This window comes from Lissotriton vulgaris, chromosome 6 (assembly GCF_964263255.1).
Source record: "Lissotriton vulgaris chromosome 6, aLisVul1.2, whole genome shotgun sequence".
Taxonomy (NCBI): domain Eukaryota; kingdom Metazoa; phylum Chordata; class Amphibia; order Caudata; family Salamandridae; genus Lissotriton; species Lissotriton vulgaris.
In genome coordinates, this window is record NC_141694.1 from 773,772,633 (window position 1) to 773,791,750 (window position 19,118).

A 19,118-nucleotide genomic window follows, 5' to 3' on the forward strand; every position below is an offset into this window, starting at 1 on the left:
CAGACTGGTTGGGATCTTCAAGGAGAGAGAAAAAGCTCCGGAAAAGTTTCTAAGTGTAGAGGTAGAAACTGAGACCGGGACCTGTTGGGGGCTGGAGCCGCTCTGGGCTCCATCGCGCCCGGCCTGAAACTTTGACTTTGCCCCGGTCTATCGCGAGCAGGTATCACTATATGGTGCTATAATCTTCTAAGTGCTATATTATATAAAATCTTTGAAAATTTATATCTCCGGTTCCCTACATTGAAGTTTTGTTGTTTTGGTATCATTTTAACGATAAATATATTTCCTATTTTTATAAATTGGTGTTGGATTTTTATTATGTGTTGAGTCTTGAATATTTACTTAAATTGTGTTTTTAAAGGCTTTACGTACCTGTCTTTGAAGTTAAGCTTGTCTGCTCGCAGCCACGTTACCAAGGGTTGAGCATAGGAATAATTTTCTAAGACCTATGCTGGGTCCTACCATGTGTTAGTGGCCTTACAGCCAGTGGTAAACCTACATTTGCCCCTACTAATAACCCACCTTCCAAAAAGTACCAAATGTCTTATGTGAGAATTATTGCTATTGGACGTACCTCTTTATCTTGGTATACCATTTTTTATATTTATTTGGCTCCTGGATAACACAAACATGAAAGAATTTTTCAAACAGAGGACTTCCCACAGAAGTGACAAGGTGGTCCAGATTTAATTAGAAATCAATCTTAAGTGTCTGTTTATCACACAAGATTATTTCCCCCTACTTAAAAGTGACTGTATTGTCTCTCACTCTCTAATGACCATCCACCCTATAGGGGGATAGTTATGTCTTCTGTTGTGAAACAATTGTTAATGGCTTACATGATTAAGTAACTCATCTAGTTCAGTGTCTTCTTTCTGTTGAGATAGAGCTGCTACTTACTTAAAATGTACACAACATGATTAATTCCAACAATTTCTCATTTTTTTCCTCCTTGTGGACTGCAAAATTAAGCTGACCATTTCAGGAGGTGGTTTTTGATTAGTTGTGTTGGTTGTAATTTTGTATATGTGGTATGTTTGATATACATAGGGATAGGGAGATGAATAAAGCATCAACTGGCAAAGCATACAGACTAGAACTTTATAAGCTAACACATGCAAACAGTGGCATTAATCAACACCGTTTGCATGTGATTGAAAGTGGTTGTTAGTGTCTTTGACTTATTTCGCTACATACAGATCTTCAAAGAATTTGATATATTTTGTTCACTGTATAACATGTGATTCATTCAGCCCAATGTAATTCAATGGAGGTTTATGGAAATGTATAAAAGCCAGCATGGTGGGGTTGAGGGATTAGCGGTGTGATCTGCATGTTACAAAAAGACAAGCCGGAAAAACCTCCCATCCTTCCAAGATCCATTGTAAAATTGAATATGGGGTTGGTATAGTGTAAAGGTTCGCTATGCCCCATGGATTTTGGTGAATGTGTGTTTTGTAGCGCTGGTTCTTGGCAGGCCCAATACTGAATGGGTTGGGTAGAGGAAAACCACTAAGTAAGCAAGTTTATTTTAGTTAATTAATTAAAAACCACTACCATGCAGGCTCAGGCTGTGCTCTATTCATTGAGAGGAGAGTGAGATGATTCCTACCTGCCTGACATGCTCTTGCAATGTGAGTAGTGTTGGAAGTAGTCACCCTTCTCACTGGAGGGCAAAGCCCTTATAGCTGCTTTCCCTTCCACTGTAGACCAGCCTCTATAGCTACACAACCCTCCTCACCTTCATATTCTATCTCACAGTTCTTATATGAAGAATAACCCTTCTGTCCATCCCCAAAAGCAGTGCACTCACCAGTGGAGACAATCATACAAACCATTTATTACTCATTGTATGCCTAGGTCACAATGGACCCTACTGAGCTCTCAGCTGCCACTTTTTAAAGCTTTGGTAGTCTTCTGGTCTTCTATCAGAAGCATTTGGGAAGCCTCACCTAGGAGCACATGAAGAGGATTTATTGAGTAGGGTAACATGAAATGGGTATCTTGGAATTGTAAGAATTTTAAGCTAGGCATTAAGGAAACAAGGGATACGGTTAGTGTATATTCAATCAGCAGTAGGAGTGCAAACTCAAATGAAAAAAGAAAGTATTTCTTTTGGGTGCATGAAAATGACTTACATTTATATGTTGGACATTTATATTGAAATTGGGCATTGTGTAAAAAATATTTAAGAAGAGATGTTCTTAAAAAGACTGTATTTCCATAAAGGCCGACAGATGCATGCGTCTTCAGAGATTCCTCGATCTCACTGATGCCCTTTTTTCCTTTGAGGAGTTTTATATATATTAACAAATAGCAGACAAGTTACACATACAGGGAGAAATGCAATAATGAATATGCAAGCAGCAATACAGACACAATAAAACAATAGGCCTGGCAGATTCAGGATCTGGGGCACCTGCAGGGAAAAAGTCAAGCTGAGTGGTTTAGGGCTACTATTAAAGTAAACTAATCAATAGAAGAGTTTTTGCTTCTTTTTGAAGGAGGTAGTCGAGGGGTTTGATTTGATTTCAGGTGGCAGCGTGTTCCATATTCTTGGGGCTAGACAGCAGAAGGAGTGATTGTAAGTTTTCTTTTTGTTGAGTTTCTGTGGGTTAAACAATAATAAGTTAGCGCTTCTTAAAAAATGACTACCACCAGACAGTTAGAGTTTATTGGTTTATTGGTCATGCATCCTATCTTCAATTGGATCCTTGTTTCAAACAGGAGCCAGTTTAGATGTTTTAGGTCTGTTGTAATGTGGTTGCATCTTCTGGACCCAGTAATGAGCCTCACAGCTGAATTCAATGTGGCCCTTAGCAGCACAACCTTCATTTGGGTAAGCCAGCAAGAGTAGCAATCCTGTAATCTAATCAAGGGATGACTAGGGATTGGACTGCTAACCAAAATTAATCAGAGGCTAAAAGGGTTTGAGTTTCCTTGGTGTGATTAGTTAGTAATTGGCTCCCCTACTAGTTGCACTGATATGAACTTGCATACTCATGTATTTGTCCAAAGTTATACCCAGTGATCTATTAGAGTGAATAACGAGGTGGGCACAGTTGAGAGCTGTAAGTTGTTTGAGCCATTCTCCTATGGAGGCAGAGTGATTGTTGGGGCGATCAAGAGAAATTAAATTTTGAGTGTGTTGAGTATAAGGTGATTGCGGCTTAGCCATTGTTGAGTTTTCAGTGGGGTAAATTAGAGAGTTTTGATATCTTCGGGTCAGGAAATTTCCAAGAACAATTCTTTGTCATTTGCATTCATGTGGTAATGGATGTTTGAGTGCTTAAGTATTTCAGGAAGAGGTTCCCTGAACAAGTTGAATAGCATGGGTGAGAGCATGGATCCTTGAGGCACTCTAATTGAGACCAGCATATTGTCAGAAAGGGTTTGATTGACTTTGATTCTTTGAGCTATGTTATGTAGGAAGAAGGCAAACCAGTTTAATATGAAACAAGATAGTCCTTCCTCCTTTCTAGCAGGTAAATCATGCTTTCATGTTTGACCATATCAAACACAGAGAAGAGATCCAAAAGTATAAGCAAGCATGATTTGTTCTGAACAAGAAGTGTCAGGGCTGAATCTGCAATATGTGTAAGAGCTGTTTCAGTGCTATGTCCCGTTCTGAAGCCAGATTGGCAATGGTCAAAGAGATGAAATTGGTCAATGTGGTTGCAGAGTTGCAGGTGTCCTCATTTCTTAAGTTACTTTTCTAGTGTCAGGACGCTTGTAATTGGACAGAAATTGTTGAGGTCCGACAGGTCCGTATTAAGTTTTTGTAGGATATGCATAACTTGACCTATCTTTAGGCAATCAGGTATCATGCCCTGAGAGATGCACTGACAATCTTAGTCCAAAGTGGGAGGATGGAGGATCTAAGCTCTTTGATGAGCTTGGCAGGCAGATGATCATTGAAGTAGTTGGATGGTTTTATAAATATTATTGTTTTGAATATATTGGATTCATCTGGAAGTTTGAAGGAATTATAAGTAGCCTAATTTTTTGTGATATAAACAATAAGAGGGGATCTCACCCGGTGATAAACTAGGAGGAGAATGGGCTGCACCTGGCTTATTAGCCACTGGGAGACGATTTTCAGTTCTGATTCAATCTTCCTAGTATTTTCAATGAAATAGGCAGTGAATGGTATCAAGTATATCTAACATTGATTGGATGTAGTGTTCAGTGAGGTCATTCACAATCGTCATGTTTATGGGAGGAGGTTGGAGTTGTTGCTAACAAAATAAAGATCCTTTAGATTATTATTTCTCAAGTGTCTGGATTATTGTCTGGGTTAGAAGTTGGTCCTGTCTAATCAATCCCTTTTCTAAGATGAGGAAGGAGATTAGGCAGTGATCGGACCAATCACAGGGGTATATGGATTCCAATTCTATGACATTATCCTTGGCTATGATTCGGGTGATGCCTCTATTGTGTGTTGGGCCATTACGTGACTGGGTAAGCTTGAGGTCTGAAAGGAAGGCCTTGAAGGTGTTCAGCAAGGGGTCATTTTAGTCATTCCAATGAATATTGAAAACCCCAAGGAAGATTGTGTTGGTCTGCATTAGCGTATATGGTCTCCAATATTTGACCCTTTCATCTCTCCACATGAATAGAATTGGATTGGTAGGAGTTTTGGAATGAGCAGTATTGGTACCGGTTTTCTTGCTGGTTTCCTCCCCTTCTCACTACAAATATGTCTGCAGCAATTTAACACATGTTTGACAAGCCATTCTCCTGCTCACCCACACGGCATGTAAGAAGCTTGACAACACTGCCATGTTTTTTTACTACCATGCAGTGGCCATCTTTAATTCAGAAACTCTCCATGAAATCAACTCCCTTCTCCCAGGGTGAGGCATGTTAACCTATGTTATACCCATTTGGCACCTCACTATAATGTACCAGGTAGTTTCTTCCAGAAGAATAAGAAGTAAATATAAACTAAATAAAACCAAGTACCTTTATTGCAATCTACAAACATTTCACAGTCCGGGCATTCCAGTGGCACTCCAAGCAGAAGGATAACACATCTGCTGACCAATCAAATACATCCAGAGAAGGAACAATATAAAGATAGGGGTGAAGCTAACACTGTCAATCTATACTCCTTGTTTATCTATTTTTTTTAAAACTCCATTAAACTCTAAAAATAGCAAAACAATCAAGTCAGACCTCCAAAGAAAGCAGATCATTTTATGAAAATTGATGTGTAAGCGTAACTTCTCAAATGTGCTTTAACCTGATGATTTGGTGTGAACAATTGTTTCCTATTTTTATATTTATTTCTTAAAACAATTAATGTATAAGATTTCACAAATTTCAACATAAATGTGCATGTAGAAGTAGGCTCTTTTCAGGTTTTGGATCAAAATTTGTGAACCTGATTTAGGGATCACCCATTTATTTCTGATGAGATCACAGAGTTAAAAATCCAAGCAACACTGATGCTGGGGTATAATAAACAAAGAAGAACACTAATGAAAACTATATGCTATTGTAAAATATCCTCATTGTCTGATGTGGATGTAGTGAAAAACATTAAACTTTCTTCTACCCCTCCTCAATGTCAACTGAGCGCATATTTTCAGATGGCACAACATGCCAGTCTTCCTCATTCTTCTACACTACATAGTCCAAGAATATTGAATTCATATACATATGTGGTGGGTGGATTGAATTTGCAGTATCCCAACAACGGTGTTCCCAGTTTCAGCTCCTGGCTGTGGTTGAGGTGGAGTAAAGGGTACCAAAGTGTTGGTTAGTTGGCCCTACTTCAGGGCATATAGATAAGAGCAGCAGTACCTCAAGTTTAATGTCTCCACTTCAGTAAGGATTTGTTATTCTATGATGTAGCTAAAGAGGCGGGTATCACACGTTCTGCATACATCAGTAATGGCATCTTCATAATTTCCTTAACATGCTGTGCAACTTTTCCAGTGCATGAGCTGCTTAAAATTTTAATGAAAATCAAAATTGTTGGGGGGAATATTTCGAATTTTTACAACTTACAAAATAACAAAGCAGTTGATATATCGATGTATTGTTTTGGATTGGAGTGAAAGACTAACCTTATGTTAATAAGTTATTGTTTTAGAAAGATAGATTCCATTTCTAATCTTATCCTCTTATTGAACTTTCTGCTTTATAGGTCATTTATATACTTCGAAATCCTAAAGATGTTTTGACTTCATTTTACTTTTTTGAAAAGTTGTTACCGTACTTAGATCCAACCACAAGTTTTGAAGACTTCATGGAGAAATACCTAAAAGGAGAAGGTAGAGTATCATTTTTAAAATAATGAAATTATTCTAACAATGTCTGCTTTTTTTTAGAAATAATGTCAGGGAGGCAGAATATTTCCCTCCACCAGACCAAAAGACTGGAAGTCATATCATAAACTTATAAATGAGGTTCTTGTCCTCTTGTTTCATAGAGTAGCTTGCCTAGCTGGGTCTTCCATTCCTGTCTTGGTGGGGGCAGGACACAGACTATTCATATGTAAGTGTAAGTCTGTGCCCAGCTATTTCCATCCATCCGGCCCAGGATGGCTCACAAGAATGTGGATGGCCCATCAGTTATACCTAAGCTCCCTTTATGTTTGTGGCTGTATAGAGGAAATGCACAAGACCTAGCTATCATCCACCCCAGATGTGTATTGAAGACAGGCAGTAGGTACTAAATGACTAAAGTAAGAAAACGTCAACTTTCTAAAGGTGGTATTTTCAGGATTGCAATTTAAAATCTGACTTCACCATAAATTGTGATTTTAAATTGTGATTCCAGAGACCCCAAACTTGGAGGTCTGATCTCTTCCCAATTGGAAATTACACTCATAAAATGTAACAAGGTAATCCAAATTTTATCTTATGGGAGAGTCAGACCTTGCAGCAGTGAAAAAATAATGTAAGAGTTTTCCACTACCCCGTTGTTTAAAACTTAAAAGTGTGTATCCTTCTTTTTAACCCCTTCCCTGCTCATGACAAGCTGAGCTCGTCATGCAGTACAGTGCTCCTGTGCTTATGACGAGCTGAGCTAGTCATGAAAAATGGGAAAAAAGTAGACGCACAGGAGGAAAATCTCCCTAGCAGCGATGGTGTTAAATACACTGCACCCAGTCCTTGAGTTGTCCGGTGCCTACCTAAGGGGGAGAGGGAGACTTATATGTATTAAAAAGAAAGGTTTAGACCTAGCAAGAGGTTTAAATTGCCAGGTCAACAGGGCAACTCGGGCTATGGAATGGTAGGCCTGAGACATGGTTAGAGGGCTACTTCAGTTGTTGGTACAAGCAGTGCTGCAGGTACCTTAGTAGCATTTAATGTGCAGGCCTTGGGTAAATGTAGCGCACTTTACTAAAGACTTATAGGTACATTTAATATGCTAATTGGGTATCAGCCAATGTTACCATGTTTGGAGGAGAGAGCACATGCACTTTAGCACTGGTTAGCAGTGGCAAAGTACTCAGGTGTATATTCACAAGAACATGTGCTCAACATCACCAAAAAATGCTAACGCAACTTTACACATCGCAGCCCATTGCGGGAAAATAACCCTGTGTCAATGTAGAATTCACAACAAGGTGGTACCATGCGATAGTCTACCGAAACCGTGGCCAATGTCTGCGATACAACCACCTCGACAGAGATGAAAACACAAACCTCAACCCACAAAAATCATGCAATGGGCCAAAGCGCGATGAGGAAATCAGCAATAAGCATCGAGAGGCCAGCAATAACCATGCGTATTGCGGGAAAAAGCACAAGAACAGCATACGTAAAATGCCACTAAAAAACGACATCAACTGCGGAGTACCATGGATGCACCCTTAGTGAAAGCAGAGGACAACATGCACCTCACAATCACAACGGAGGAACACCCCAAAATACAGGGCCTGTGGAAGGCCAATGAGAAGAGGAAGTCTGCAACATCTCAGGCTCCGTGGAAGCACTGAATTGACAGGCACACCGCATGAATAGGACCAGTGGCATACAAATCAGAGCCGCAGGAGCGAATCACCCACTGTGCAGAATACGCTCATAAGTTTAAGTGCATTTCCATATTGACAACATCCCGGTACAAACAGCAACACCTCCAAAACAGTACACAGGACACAACTGGTGCCGCAAATGTGAACAACATGACAAATCACATCTGGCACAGTAGAAAACAGTGACATGACAATGTACAAGTGCAACCCGTAACCTGAAAATATGTTTAATTCACACATGCTGTGCCTTTGGAAATTTTGTACTGTCCCATGATTTCCAGGGACGGCCACAATGTCACGTGCTCATGAAAAGTTATTGTCAATGATGGTATTCCTACGGGCCATTCCTGCCGCAGCTGCAGTGGGATGTTGACCAACTGCTCCATCATCCCCATCATCGTCCGGTACTTCTGGTTCTAGGATCCATTCGGGCATTTGTTCGTACACAGATGTTGTGCAACACACAACATGCAGCGATCACCTTGCACATTAAATCCGGGCTGTACAGAAGCTTTCCACCTGTGCTGTCCAGGCACCTGAAACGTGACTTCAACATGCCAAATGTGCATTCAAGGATGCCCCTGGTGCGTATGAGGGCCGCATTGTACTGCCTCTGGGCGGGTGTCTTCGGGTCTTGGAAGGGTGTCATCATCCAAGGGCAGAGTGCATATCCTTGATCACCTGTGACAGTGCAGGGAGAAAAGAGTCAATAGGTGGTTTGGCAAGATGTGATGGCACGCCCACTAGTCCAGTGACGCCTGTGCTGGCTGTGTGTGGCGTGAGTGTAAGCCAGCCTTCAGGGAGTAGCTGATGCTGGCAACAACTCCAACAGTCATCAGGCACTCAGAAAAGCAATGTCAGAACAACAAGGGGGGATGGCTTGAGTCGCACAGGGTTAGTGGCCTCGGATGCACAGCGACCGACACCGGCTGACCGCCGCGGAACGCTAACCTGCAGGAGACTGGGGTAGGGTCATGAGGGCAGAGCAGGGTCTCATATGTGTCATAGGTGCCTTCCGCAGATTGTCTCTGGGGAGAATGGGAGGTCTACTCCGAGGGCATGTTGCAGAGGGCACATGCCAGCTGTGCCCACCAACATGGCTGATATGAATGCCACAGACTCATGCCAGACACCAAGTCTGTACCTGCCCGTTGCTGATGACAGCCCCCAGGCCACAGGCTCAGACACCAACGGTGTTCCCACAAAGGCTGACGGTCATTCATGGCACACAGGGTTAGTGGCACAACGTTTTGCCGGCTTGCGTTGAACAGGGTTAGTGGCACCATGTGTCACAGGCTTGCATTAAACAGGGTTAGTGGCACCACGTGTCGCCGGCCTGCCACATGGAATTATGCCTCACTGATCGAAGGGAGTCTGGTGCTATGGCCGCTGCCACGAACTTAGGGTCACTGCCATTCAGGACTCAGGACACAGTTCCACATATAGGACCTACTGGGATGAAGAGTACACTGGGGGAGTATGTCAATGAGTAAAGAGTAATGCGGGCCAGCGTCGTGAGCGCCTGCGATTGTCTGCGGAGGCTGCAGAGTTCGCAGGACTGGGGCTTGGAGCTTGCACCGGCACATGGTGGGCCCTCTTTGACAAACAACGGTGTTGCAGGTGAGCAGTGCGACCTTGGGGCACTGGGGCGGGCTGGGTATCAGCGTCCTAGGGTGCAGCAGGCGCACAGGGTCACAGGCCCCACTGCTCACAGCATCGGCCTCGTGGCGGACTGCGGGGTGCCGCCCTGTAGGTGACGTTTGCCTTTTTTGGAGTCAACCACGCTCTGCGCCACACGGTTATTTTCCACACCCTGCGCAGCCCTGGCGTACTCAGGGCCAACCCACTACGCTTATGCACACAGGGGGGGAAGCAGCAAGCGACATTTCTGCTATCTGAGCCACAGTCTGGGGTGACATGGTTGCGTCTACTGTTCACAACTCTCCAGTCACCATCGGTTGTGGTCTGTATGGACATATCTGTGGTTTGCATACTCATGTCTGTCCTGCACATCCACACCTCACTTGTCATTGTGTACATTCCCATTCACAGGTCACTTGCATCCTTTGTACATGGCTGCATTCCGCTTCTACCCACATTCAGCTGTTGTGTGGCTGTGGTGCCATGATATGGATTTATTGTGCGCAAGGGTAGCCCAGGATCACCATGGAGTAGTGTTGTCATGTCTGGTAGGTGGGCATGTTGATTGACATGTTGTATGTGGTTTGGTGACGTGTGCATTCTCACAGTTGTGCGTTGTGTGATGGTGACTTTGAGATGTGTGGTGTGTTGATTTGGCACTTACCAACGAGCAGTCCAGTACCATATGTGCCATCCTGGTAGGGCTGGTTGATGATGGACTGTTGGAAGATGTAGGGATCGTGCACACTGCCGGGGTAGTTTGCGACGACATTGGTGAACATTCCTGGTGGTCCACTATTTACTGAGTGTGCTTTTCTGTTGCGGTAGTGGTGTGCAATGTCCACAGGGGGCACAAGTGGGACATGTGTGCAGTCTATTGCCCCCAACACGGCCGGGAATCCAGCTATGATGTAGAAGCCTTGCTTAGTCTCCTGGTGTTCCTGCGCAGTGTGGGGGAAGTGAAGGTACTGGGGTATGAAGCTGAGGATGGCTTCCAGGACAGGTGTAAGGAACTGTGATTGCGCTAGCTGTGAGACCCCTCCGACTCTGGTAGTTGTTGGTTGGAAGGTACCAGAGGTCAACAGGTGCAGCACAGCCAGCAGCTTTGTCTGCGGAGGGATGTTGGTTCTCCGCTGTGTTGAGACGTCAACCTGTGGGTGATGTGGGTCATGATGCGGATGATGGCTGTCCTTTTGAGCCTGTAGTGGGCAATGACTTCCTCAGGCGTTAGGTTTGTAAGACTGGTGCGTTTTCGGTAGGTCGGCTGTCTTACTCTGCGCTGCCTCTGTGGTGGTCCTTCCAGGTCCTGGGATGGTGGAGGGGTGTTGAGGCCCTGTTGGGGCTCCGAGCTGCATGATGAGTAGCTCCATGGCATCATTTGTTCTTTGGGTGTGGCTGTGTGCGGGGTTCCGTTACTTACTGCAGGTAGTCGTCCAGCTTTACACCTGCAGGAGGCAGGTGTTAAACACCTGCTGCTACCGTGGCTTATCGCATAGTTTTGACTCACATCGCAGATCTGGCACTTTGTTGTGAAAGTGGTGTTATGGTTTTTTTGTGTGTTTTTGCATGGGAACGCCTACTCTGCATCTCATTAGGGTTGGTTGGCGGTGTCCACTGTGGAGATACATTTTGGAGCAGTTATCGCAGGAATACTGGCGATGTCTGCAGTTTGCATCAGCATGTGAATGGGGTGTTAAATTTATCTCCACTTTTGATGCGTTAGGGTGGAGATAAATCGGAGATAAGTCCTTGTGAATATCCCCCTCAGAGTCCTAAAGCCTACAAGACAAGGTCAGAAAAAAAGGAGGAAGGCAAATTTTTGTGGTCAACCTTCGGGGATGGCCATTTTTCAACACTCACTAAACTGGGAGATGGCAGTATAACATTACGGTCTTGTGCTTACCTTCTGTAAGACAGCTTGAAGTGGGTGGGTACAGACGGCTGACACGTTAAAGTAAATTTCTTTACGTTCTGAACTTGCCATTATCAGGGGAGGCATAACCTGGATTAATTGGCCATTTAGGTGAAAACATTTTCTAGGGAATATCCTGCTATATGGGCTGTGATTTTAAAGCTATGGGAGAGATAGCACAGTTTTGTTCTGGCTGGTGGCTAAAGTCCCACAAACAGAAACAGTTAATTTCATATTTAAAATATAGGTTTTTGTGCTAAATCCTCAATTTGAGATTTGTGGCTTAGTGCGAGAAGCAAAGTCTTCCTCCCAGATATATGCTTCTATTACATAAAGAGCAACATCAAAAATTAAAAATCCCGGACCAATACAGTAAAAACAACAAAATGTAACTGTAAGAAATTAAGTTGTTGGTGGACAGGGTTGTGGGCACTAATCAATCAGCAACCACAATCCTTGATAGGATGAGTTACAAGCCTTCCCCAAATTGACATGTGCTCAAACCCTGGTAGCTTGGCACAGAGTAGTCAGGCTTAATTTAGAGGCATTTTTTAAAAGTATTTTATGCAACAGTTCAAAAAGTGAAAAACACCACACAAAAAGATTCGCACACCAGGTTGGAAAAATAGTGCTTAATTTAAAAACTAAAATAGACCCAAATGACAAAATCCCAATCAGTAGAAATGGAGCATTGAGATTTTAAAGATTAAGTGAATACAGTGTATAGAAGCACAAAGTGCAAACTGTGGCTATCTGGTTGTAGTGAAACGCGACAAAGTCACAAGTTCAGGGTGACTGTGATGGATTGTGGACTAGTTATAGGGACCCACCGAGGTCCACTGAGCACGGTACTTTAAATCCTGGTGCATGGTCGGTGTGCTGTTGCTTTGCGAGACCACGCATTGTATGGCGTCTGCTCCAAGGAAGTGGTGCGGCAAGGCTTTGAGGGGCTTGGCTTTGCTTTGTGTCAGTTCCGAGGAACTATGAGGAGAAACTTGCCGTTCCCTTGCTTCGCTTTGCATCAGTTTTGATAAGCTGGCAGTGATGGGGCAAGGTTTTGCTGGGTTGGTGTTGCTCTGCATTGATTCTGATGAGGCTACCAGCTGTGCCTTGTGGGGCTTCACATTGGTTTTGATGAGGAATGCAGCGGGGCCTGGCAGAAGCATCTCCAGGGCCACTTCCAAGAGTCCAGGACTGGGGTGGCACCACTTGGGAGCGCAGGATTCACAGATTGTAGAATCCAGGTGCTGGGTTCAAGGTTGTTGGAAGCCTTTTATGTCCCTGAGGCTTCTGGTCAGGAGGTCGAGCAAAAAGCCATTGGAGTCACTATGAGTTCTGGGTTCAAAAGATGCAGCTCCAGTCCTTTCTCACCCAGTCGAGAGGACAGCAGCAGTAGTGAAAAACGAATTTAAGAGTTTTTCACTACCAGCACATGTAAAACTTAAAAGTACATGGCATACTTTTTAGATACACTGCACCTTGCCTTTGGGATTGCCTAGGACCTACCTTTAAATATATTCTAAAGTGAGGGTCGGGCCTGGCGAAAGGTTTATTTTGCGAGGTCGAAATGTCAGTGTAAACCACTGCATTGGGACCACTGCCTGCCCTTAAAAATAATTTATGTTGCATTCTCAAACAGGAAGGGGTCCCCTAGGGCCTCTTCCCATTTGCAAATTGTTGCCACCTCCATCAAGGAGTCGGTAAAATATCAATGTTTTGCAACCGTAATTCGGTCACAAAACATTCATACATTCTATTCAGATTTCATATTTGGAAGGGACGCCCTAATAAGCCCCTTCCAAATACCAAATAGCAAAATAAAATTGCGATTCAGTAACGTGTTACCGAATGACAATTTGTGTTTTGTACATATGTAAAAGCATTTTTATAATGGATAGCGCCATGTCACAAAATCATGAGTGTCTATTTTCAGCACTCATGATAGTCCTCTAAAGTGTGAAAATGTTCTCACCCTGCAAAGCCACAGAATCTTTCCCTATCTGCTGTCAGCCCAAAAAACAAACTGAAGCAAACACCTGTACACAGACCCTCCTCTCCAGCACTAGTCAACTCATGCTCCCATGTTGCCTTCATTGGTCTTGTCTCCATGAACTAAGTTGCTACCTGGTATATCACTCCATCCATTCTCAAACCTGAGTTTATTCTGCAGTAGACCGTATTCTCAGCACCCTGATAATGTGACCTTGATAATGTGGGCAAGTAAGATAGCCAATGGCTAAAGGTACAAAGCATTTTGTGGTCTAAACAGCCTGATTTGCAGAATGGGGACGTCTGTTAATGTAAAAAATCATTTTCAAATGTACAAAGCCATAATTGTGATTCAGTAACCTGTTACCAAATTACAATTTGGGTTTGCAAGGCGGTATTTGGAAGAGGCATGTTTAGGGTGTCCCTTCCAAAAACCGATTTGTATGTATGAATGTTTTGCGACCGAAGTGCTGTTGCAAACAATTCTCACTTTACTGCCAACTTAAAGTTGCTGGCAACCCATTCCCAAATGAGAAGGCTTCCCCAAGGGATCACTCTTTGTATTATTTGTACATCAAGCCCTAAATTCCTTGGACAAATAAGACAAGAAATGCGCCCATAGCTTTTTTAAATTCTCCCTTCTCTATTCTAGTGCCACAGTGATTTTCCTCAACCTCAGAGTGTGCCATAGGGCCATATTTATGGCTATACAATGCAGCACAGTGCAGCAAGTCAATTTGCCGCGCTTTGTTACAGGGAAAGGGCAGGAAAGCACTGTACTTAAAACAATATAGTGCATACCTGCTTCTTGCCCATTTTGGCTGCCTAGCACCAATGCAAAAGACACACAATCGATGGATGGAATGCAGAACAAATCAAAACATTCACCCCCAGTCAAGCGATCGGGGTTAAATCCATCATCCTTTTGCTCACAATGCCACATCAGTTTAGACCTGGCCATATGCAAATCAGTCTTGCCAGTGTGCCTCATGGGAAGAGTCCAGCCTGAACTGCCAAGTCAGGTCCTCCCTGGACCGGAAACAAGCATCCTAGGACAGGTTTCGGGGTTTCACCCCTCAGCAGCCAGGATAGCTTGATTCAAATGGCAGAGTGAGCCCGGGACCCACGTCTGGGCATACCCGGCGCACTTAGTGCGAGGAAGCAAAAGACACGCAATTGATGGAGCACAACAGAACAAATCAAAACATTCACCCCCAGTCAAGAGATCTGGGTTAAATCCATCATTCTTTTGCTCACAATGCCAAGCCAGTTTAGACCTGACAATATGCACATCATTCTTGACCTTGTGCCTCATGGGAACAGACCGATTCAGAAAAGTGGGTGGTGATGAACAGAGTGTCTGAATTAAGCATACCACTCTTACCCAGTCCAAAGATCAGGGCTTGATCCATCACCGTTATTTAGCTCACTGCCCCATCCCAGCTCAGAACCTGGCTATATGCAGATCAGTCTGTCCCTGGCCCAGTGCATCATGGGAACAGGGCAGACCAAACTACCAAGCCAATTCTTCACCAGAAAGGAGACAAGCTTCCGGGGACCGGTTTCTGGCATTTCAGCCGTCGTCGGCCCAGCTTGCTTGAATCCTGATGGAGCAGTGAGCAAGGACTCATGTCTGAGTATACCCTGCCACACCTATAGTGGCCAAAAACGATTCAGAAAAGGGGGTGGTGATGAACAGAGTGTCTGAATTAAGCAGACCACTCTTACCCAGTCCAAAGATCAGGGCTTGATCCATCACCGTTATTTAGCTCCCTGCCCCATCCCAGCTCAGAACCTGGCTATATGCAAATCAGTCTGTCCCTGGCCCAGTGCATCATGGGAACAGGGCAGACCAAACTACCAAGCCAATTCTTCACCAGAAAGGAGACAAGCTTCCGGGGACCGGTTTCTGGCATTTCAGCCGTCATCGGCCCGGCTTTCTTGAATCCTGATGGAGCAGTGAGCAAGGGACTCATGTCTGAGTATACCCTGCCACACCTATAGTGGCCAAAAACGATTCAGAAAAGGGGGTGGTGATGAACAGAGTGTCTGAATTAAGCAGACCACTCTTACCCAGTCCAAAGATCAGGGCTTGATCCATCACCGTTATTTAGCTCACTGCCCCATCCCAGCTCAGAGCCTGGCTATATGCAAATCACTCTGTCTCTGGCCCAGTGCATCATGGGAACAGGGCAGACCAAACTACCAAGCCAATTCTTCACCAGAAAGGAGACAAGCTTCCGGGGACCGGTTTCTGGCATTTCAGCCGTCGTCGGCCCGGCTTGCTTGAATCCTGATGGAGCAGTGAGCAAGGGACTCATGTCTGAGTATACCCTGCCACACCTATAGTGGCCAAAAACAATTCAGAAAAGGGGGTGGTGATGAACAGAGTGTCTGAATTAAGCAGACCACTCTTACCCAGTCCAAAGATCAGGGCTTGATCCATCACCGTTATTTAGCTCACTGCCCCATCCCAGCTCAGAACCTGGCTATATGCAAATCAGTCTGTCCCTGGCCCAGTGCATCATGGGAACAGGGCAGACCAAACTACCAAGCCAATTCTTCATCAGAAAGGAGACAAGCTTCCGGGGACCGGTTTCTGGCATTTCAGCCGTCGTCGGCCCGGCTTGCTCGAATCCTGATGGAGCAGTGAGCAAGTGACTCATGTCTGAGTATACCCTGCCACACCTATAGTGGCCAAAAACGATTCAGAAAAGGGGGTGGTGATGAACAGAGCGTCTGAATTAAGCAGACCACTCTTACCCAGTCCAAAGATCAGGGCTTGATCCATCACCGTTATTTAGCTCACTGCCCCATCCCAGCTCAGAACCTGGCTATATGCAGATCAGTCTGTCCCTGGCCCAGTGCATCATGGGAACAGGGCAGACCAAACTACCAAGCCAATTCCTCACCAGAAAGGAGACAAGCTTCCGGGGACCGGTTTCTGGCACTTCAGCCGTCGTCGGCCCAGCTTGCTTGAATCCTGATGGAGCAGTGAGCAAGGGACTCATGTCTGAGTATACCCTGCCACACCTATAGTGGCCAAAAACGATTCAGAAAAGGGGGTGGTGATGAACAGAGTGTCTGAATTAAGCAGACCACTCTTACCCAGTCCAAAGATCAGGGCTTGATCCATCACCGTTATTTAGCTCCCTGCCCCATCCCAGCTCAGAACCTGGCTATATGCAAATCAGTCTGTCCCTGGCCCAGTGCATCATGGGAACAGGGCAGACCAAACTACCAAGCCAATTCTTCACCAGAAAGGAGACAAGCTTCCGGGGACCGGTTTCTGGCATTTCAGCCGTCATCGGCCCGGCTTTCTTGAATCCTGATGGAGCAGTGAGCAAGGGACTCATGTCTGAGTATACCCTGCCACACATATAGTGGCCAAAAACGATTCAGAAAAGGGGGTGGTGATGAACAGAGTGTCTGAATTAAGCAGACCACTCTTACCCAGTCCAAAGATCAGGGCTTGATCCATCACCGTTATTCAGCTCACTGCCCCATCCCAGCTCAGAGCCTGGCTATATGCAAATCACTCTGTCTCTGGCCCAGTGCATCATGGGAACAGGGCAGACCAAACTACCAAGCCAATTTTTCACCAGAAAGGAGACAAGCTTCCGGGGACCGGTTTCTGGCATTTCAGCCGTCGTCGGCCCGGCTTGCTTGAATCCTGATGGAGCAGTGAGCAAGGGACTCATGTCTGAGTATACCCTGCCACACCTATAGTGGCCAAAAACAATTCAGAAAAGGGGGTGGTGATGAACAGAGTGTCTGAATTAAGCAGACCACTCTTACCCAGTCCAAAGATCAGGGCTTGATCCATCACCGTTATTTAGCTCACTGCCCCATCCCAGCTCAGAACCTGGCTATATGCAAATCAGTCTGTCCCTGGCCCAGTGCATCATGGGAACAGGGCAGACCAAACTACCAAGCCAATTCTTCATCAGAAAGGAGACAAGCTTCCGGGGACCGGTTTCTGGCATTTCAGCCGTCGTCGGCCCGGCTTGCTCGAATCCTGATGGAGCAGTGAGCAAGTGACTCATGTCTGAGTATACCCTGCCACACCTATAGTGGCCAAAAACGATTCAGAAAAGGGGGTGGTGATGAACAGAGTGTCTGAATTAGGCAGACCACTCTTACCCAGTCTAAAGATCAGGGCTTGATCCATCACCGTTATTTAGCTTACTGCCCCATCCCAGCTGAGAACCTGGCTATATGCAAATCAGTCTGTCCCTGGCCCAGTGCATCATGGGAACAGGGCAGACCAAACTACCAAGCCAATTCTTCACCAGAAATGAGACAAGCTTCCGGGGACCGGTTTCTGGCATTTCAGCCGTCGTCGGCCCGGCTTGCTTGAATCCCGATGGAGCAGTGAGCAAGGGACTCATGTCTGAGTATACCCTACCACACCTATAGTGGCCAAAAACGATTCAGAAAAGGGGGTGGTGATGAACAGAGTGTCTGAATTAAGCAGACCACACTTACCCAGTCCAAAGATCAGGGCTTGATCCATCACCGTTATTTAGCTCACTGCCCCATCCCAGCTCAGAACCTGGCTATATGCAAATCAGTCTGTCCCTGGCCCAGTGCATCATGGGAACAGGGCAGACCAAACTACCAAGCCAATTCTTCACCAGAAAGGAGACAAGCTTTCGGGGACCGGTTTCTGGCATTTCAGCTGTCGTCAGCCCGGCTTGCTTGAATCCTGATGGAGCAGTGAGGAAGGGACTCATGTCTGAGTATACCCTGCCACACCTATTGTGGCCAAAAACGTTTCAGAAAAGGGGGTGGTGATGAACAGAGTGTCTGAATTAAGCAGACCACTCTTACCCAGTCCAAAGATCAGGGCTTGGTCCATCACCGTTATTTAGCTCACTGCCCCATCCCAGCTCAGAACCTGGCTATATGCAAATCAGTCTGTCCCTGGCCCAGTGCATCATGGGAACAGGGCAGACCAAACTACCAAGCCAATTCTTCACCAGAAAGGAGACAAGCTTCCGGGGACCGGTTTCTGGCATTTCAGACGTCGTCGGCCCGGCTTCCTTGAATCCTGATGGAGCAGTGAGCAAGGGACTCATGTCTGAGTATACCCTGCCACACCTATAGTGGCCAAAAACGATTCAGAAAAGAGGGTGGTGATGAACAGAGCGTCTGAATTAAGCAGACCACTCTTACCCAGTCCAAAGATCAGGGCTTGATCCATCACCGTTATTTAGCTCACTGCCCCATCCCAGCTCAGAACCTGGCTATATGCAGATCAGTCTGTCCCTGGCCCAGTGCATCATGGGAACAGGGCAGACCAAACTACCAAGCCAATTCTTCACCAGAAAGGAGACAAGCTTCCGGGGACCGGTTTCTGGCACTTCAGCCGTCGTCGGCCCAGCTTGCTTGAATCCTGATGGAGCAGTGAGCAAGGGACTCATGTCTGAGTATACCCTGCCACACCTATAGTGGCCAAAAACGATTCAGAAAAGGGGGTGGTGATGAACAGAGTGTCTGAATTAAGCAGACCACTCTTACCCAGTCCAAAGATCAGGGCTTGATCCATCACCGTTATTTAGCTCACTGCCCCATCCCAGCTCA

General features: G+C 45.3%; 1 protein-coding gene across 2 annotated transcripts in view; it reads left to right on the forward strand.

The window, feature by feature from the left end:
- The window catches only part of LOC147707967 (amine sulfotransferase-like), a 281,866-nt gene that overhangs the window by 111,866 nt on the left and 150,882 nt on the right, over positions 1–19,118 (forward strand). For both annotated transcript variants that reach the window (XM_086926772.1, XM_086926773.1), the window contains exon 5: positions 6,155–6,281. In XM_086926772.1, coding sequence (XP_086782898.1) covers positions 6,155–6,281 — 127 coding nt within the window. The remainder of the gene's footprint in view (positions 1–6,154; positions 6,282–19,118) is intronic.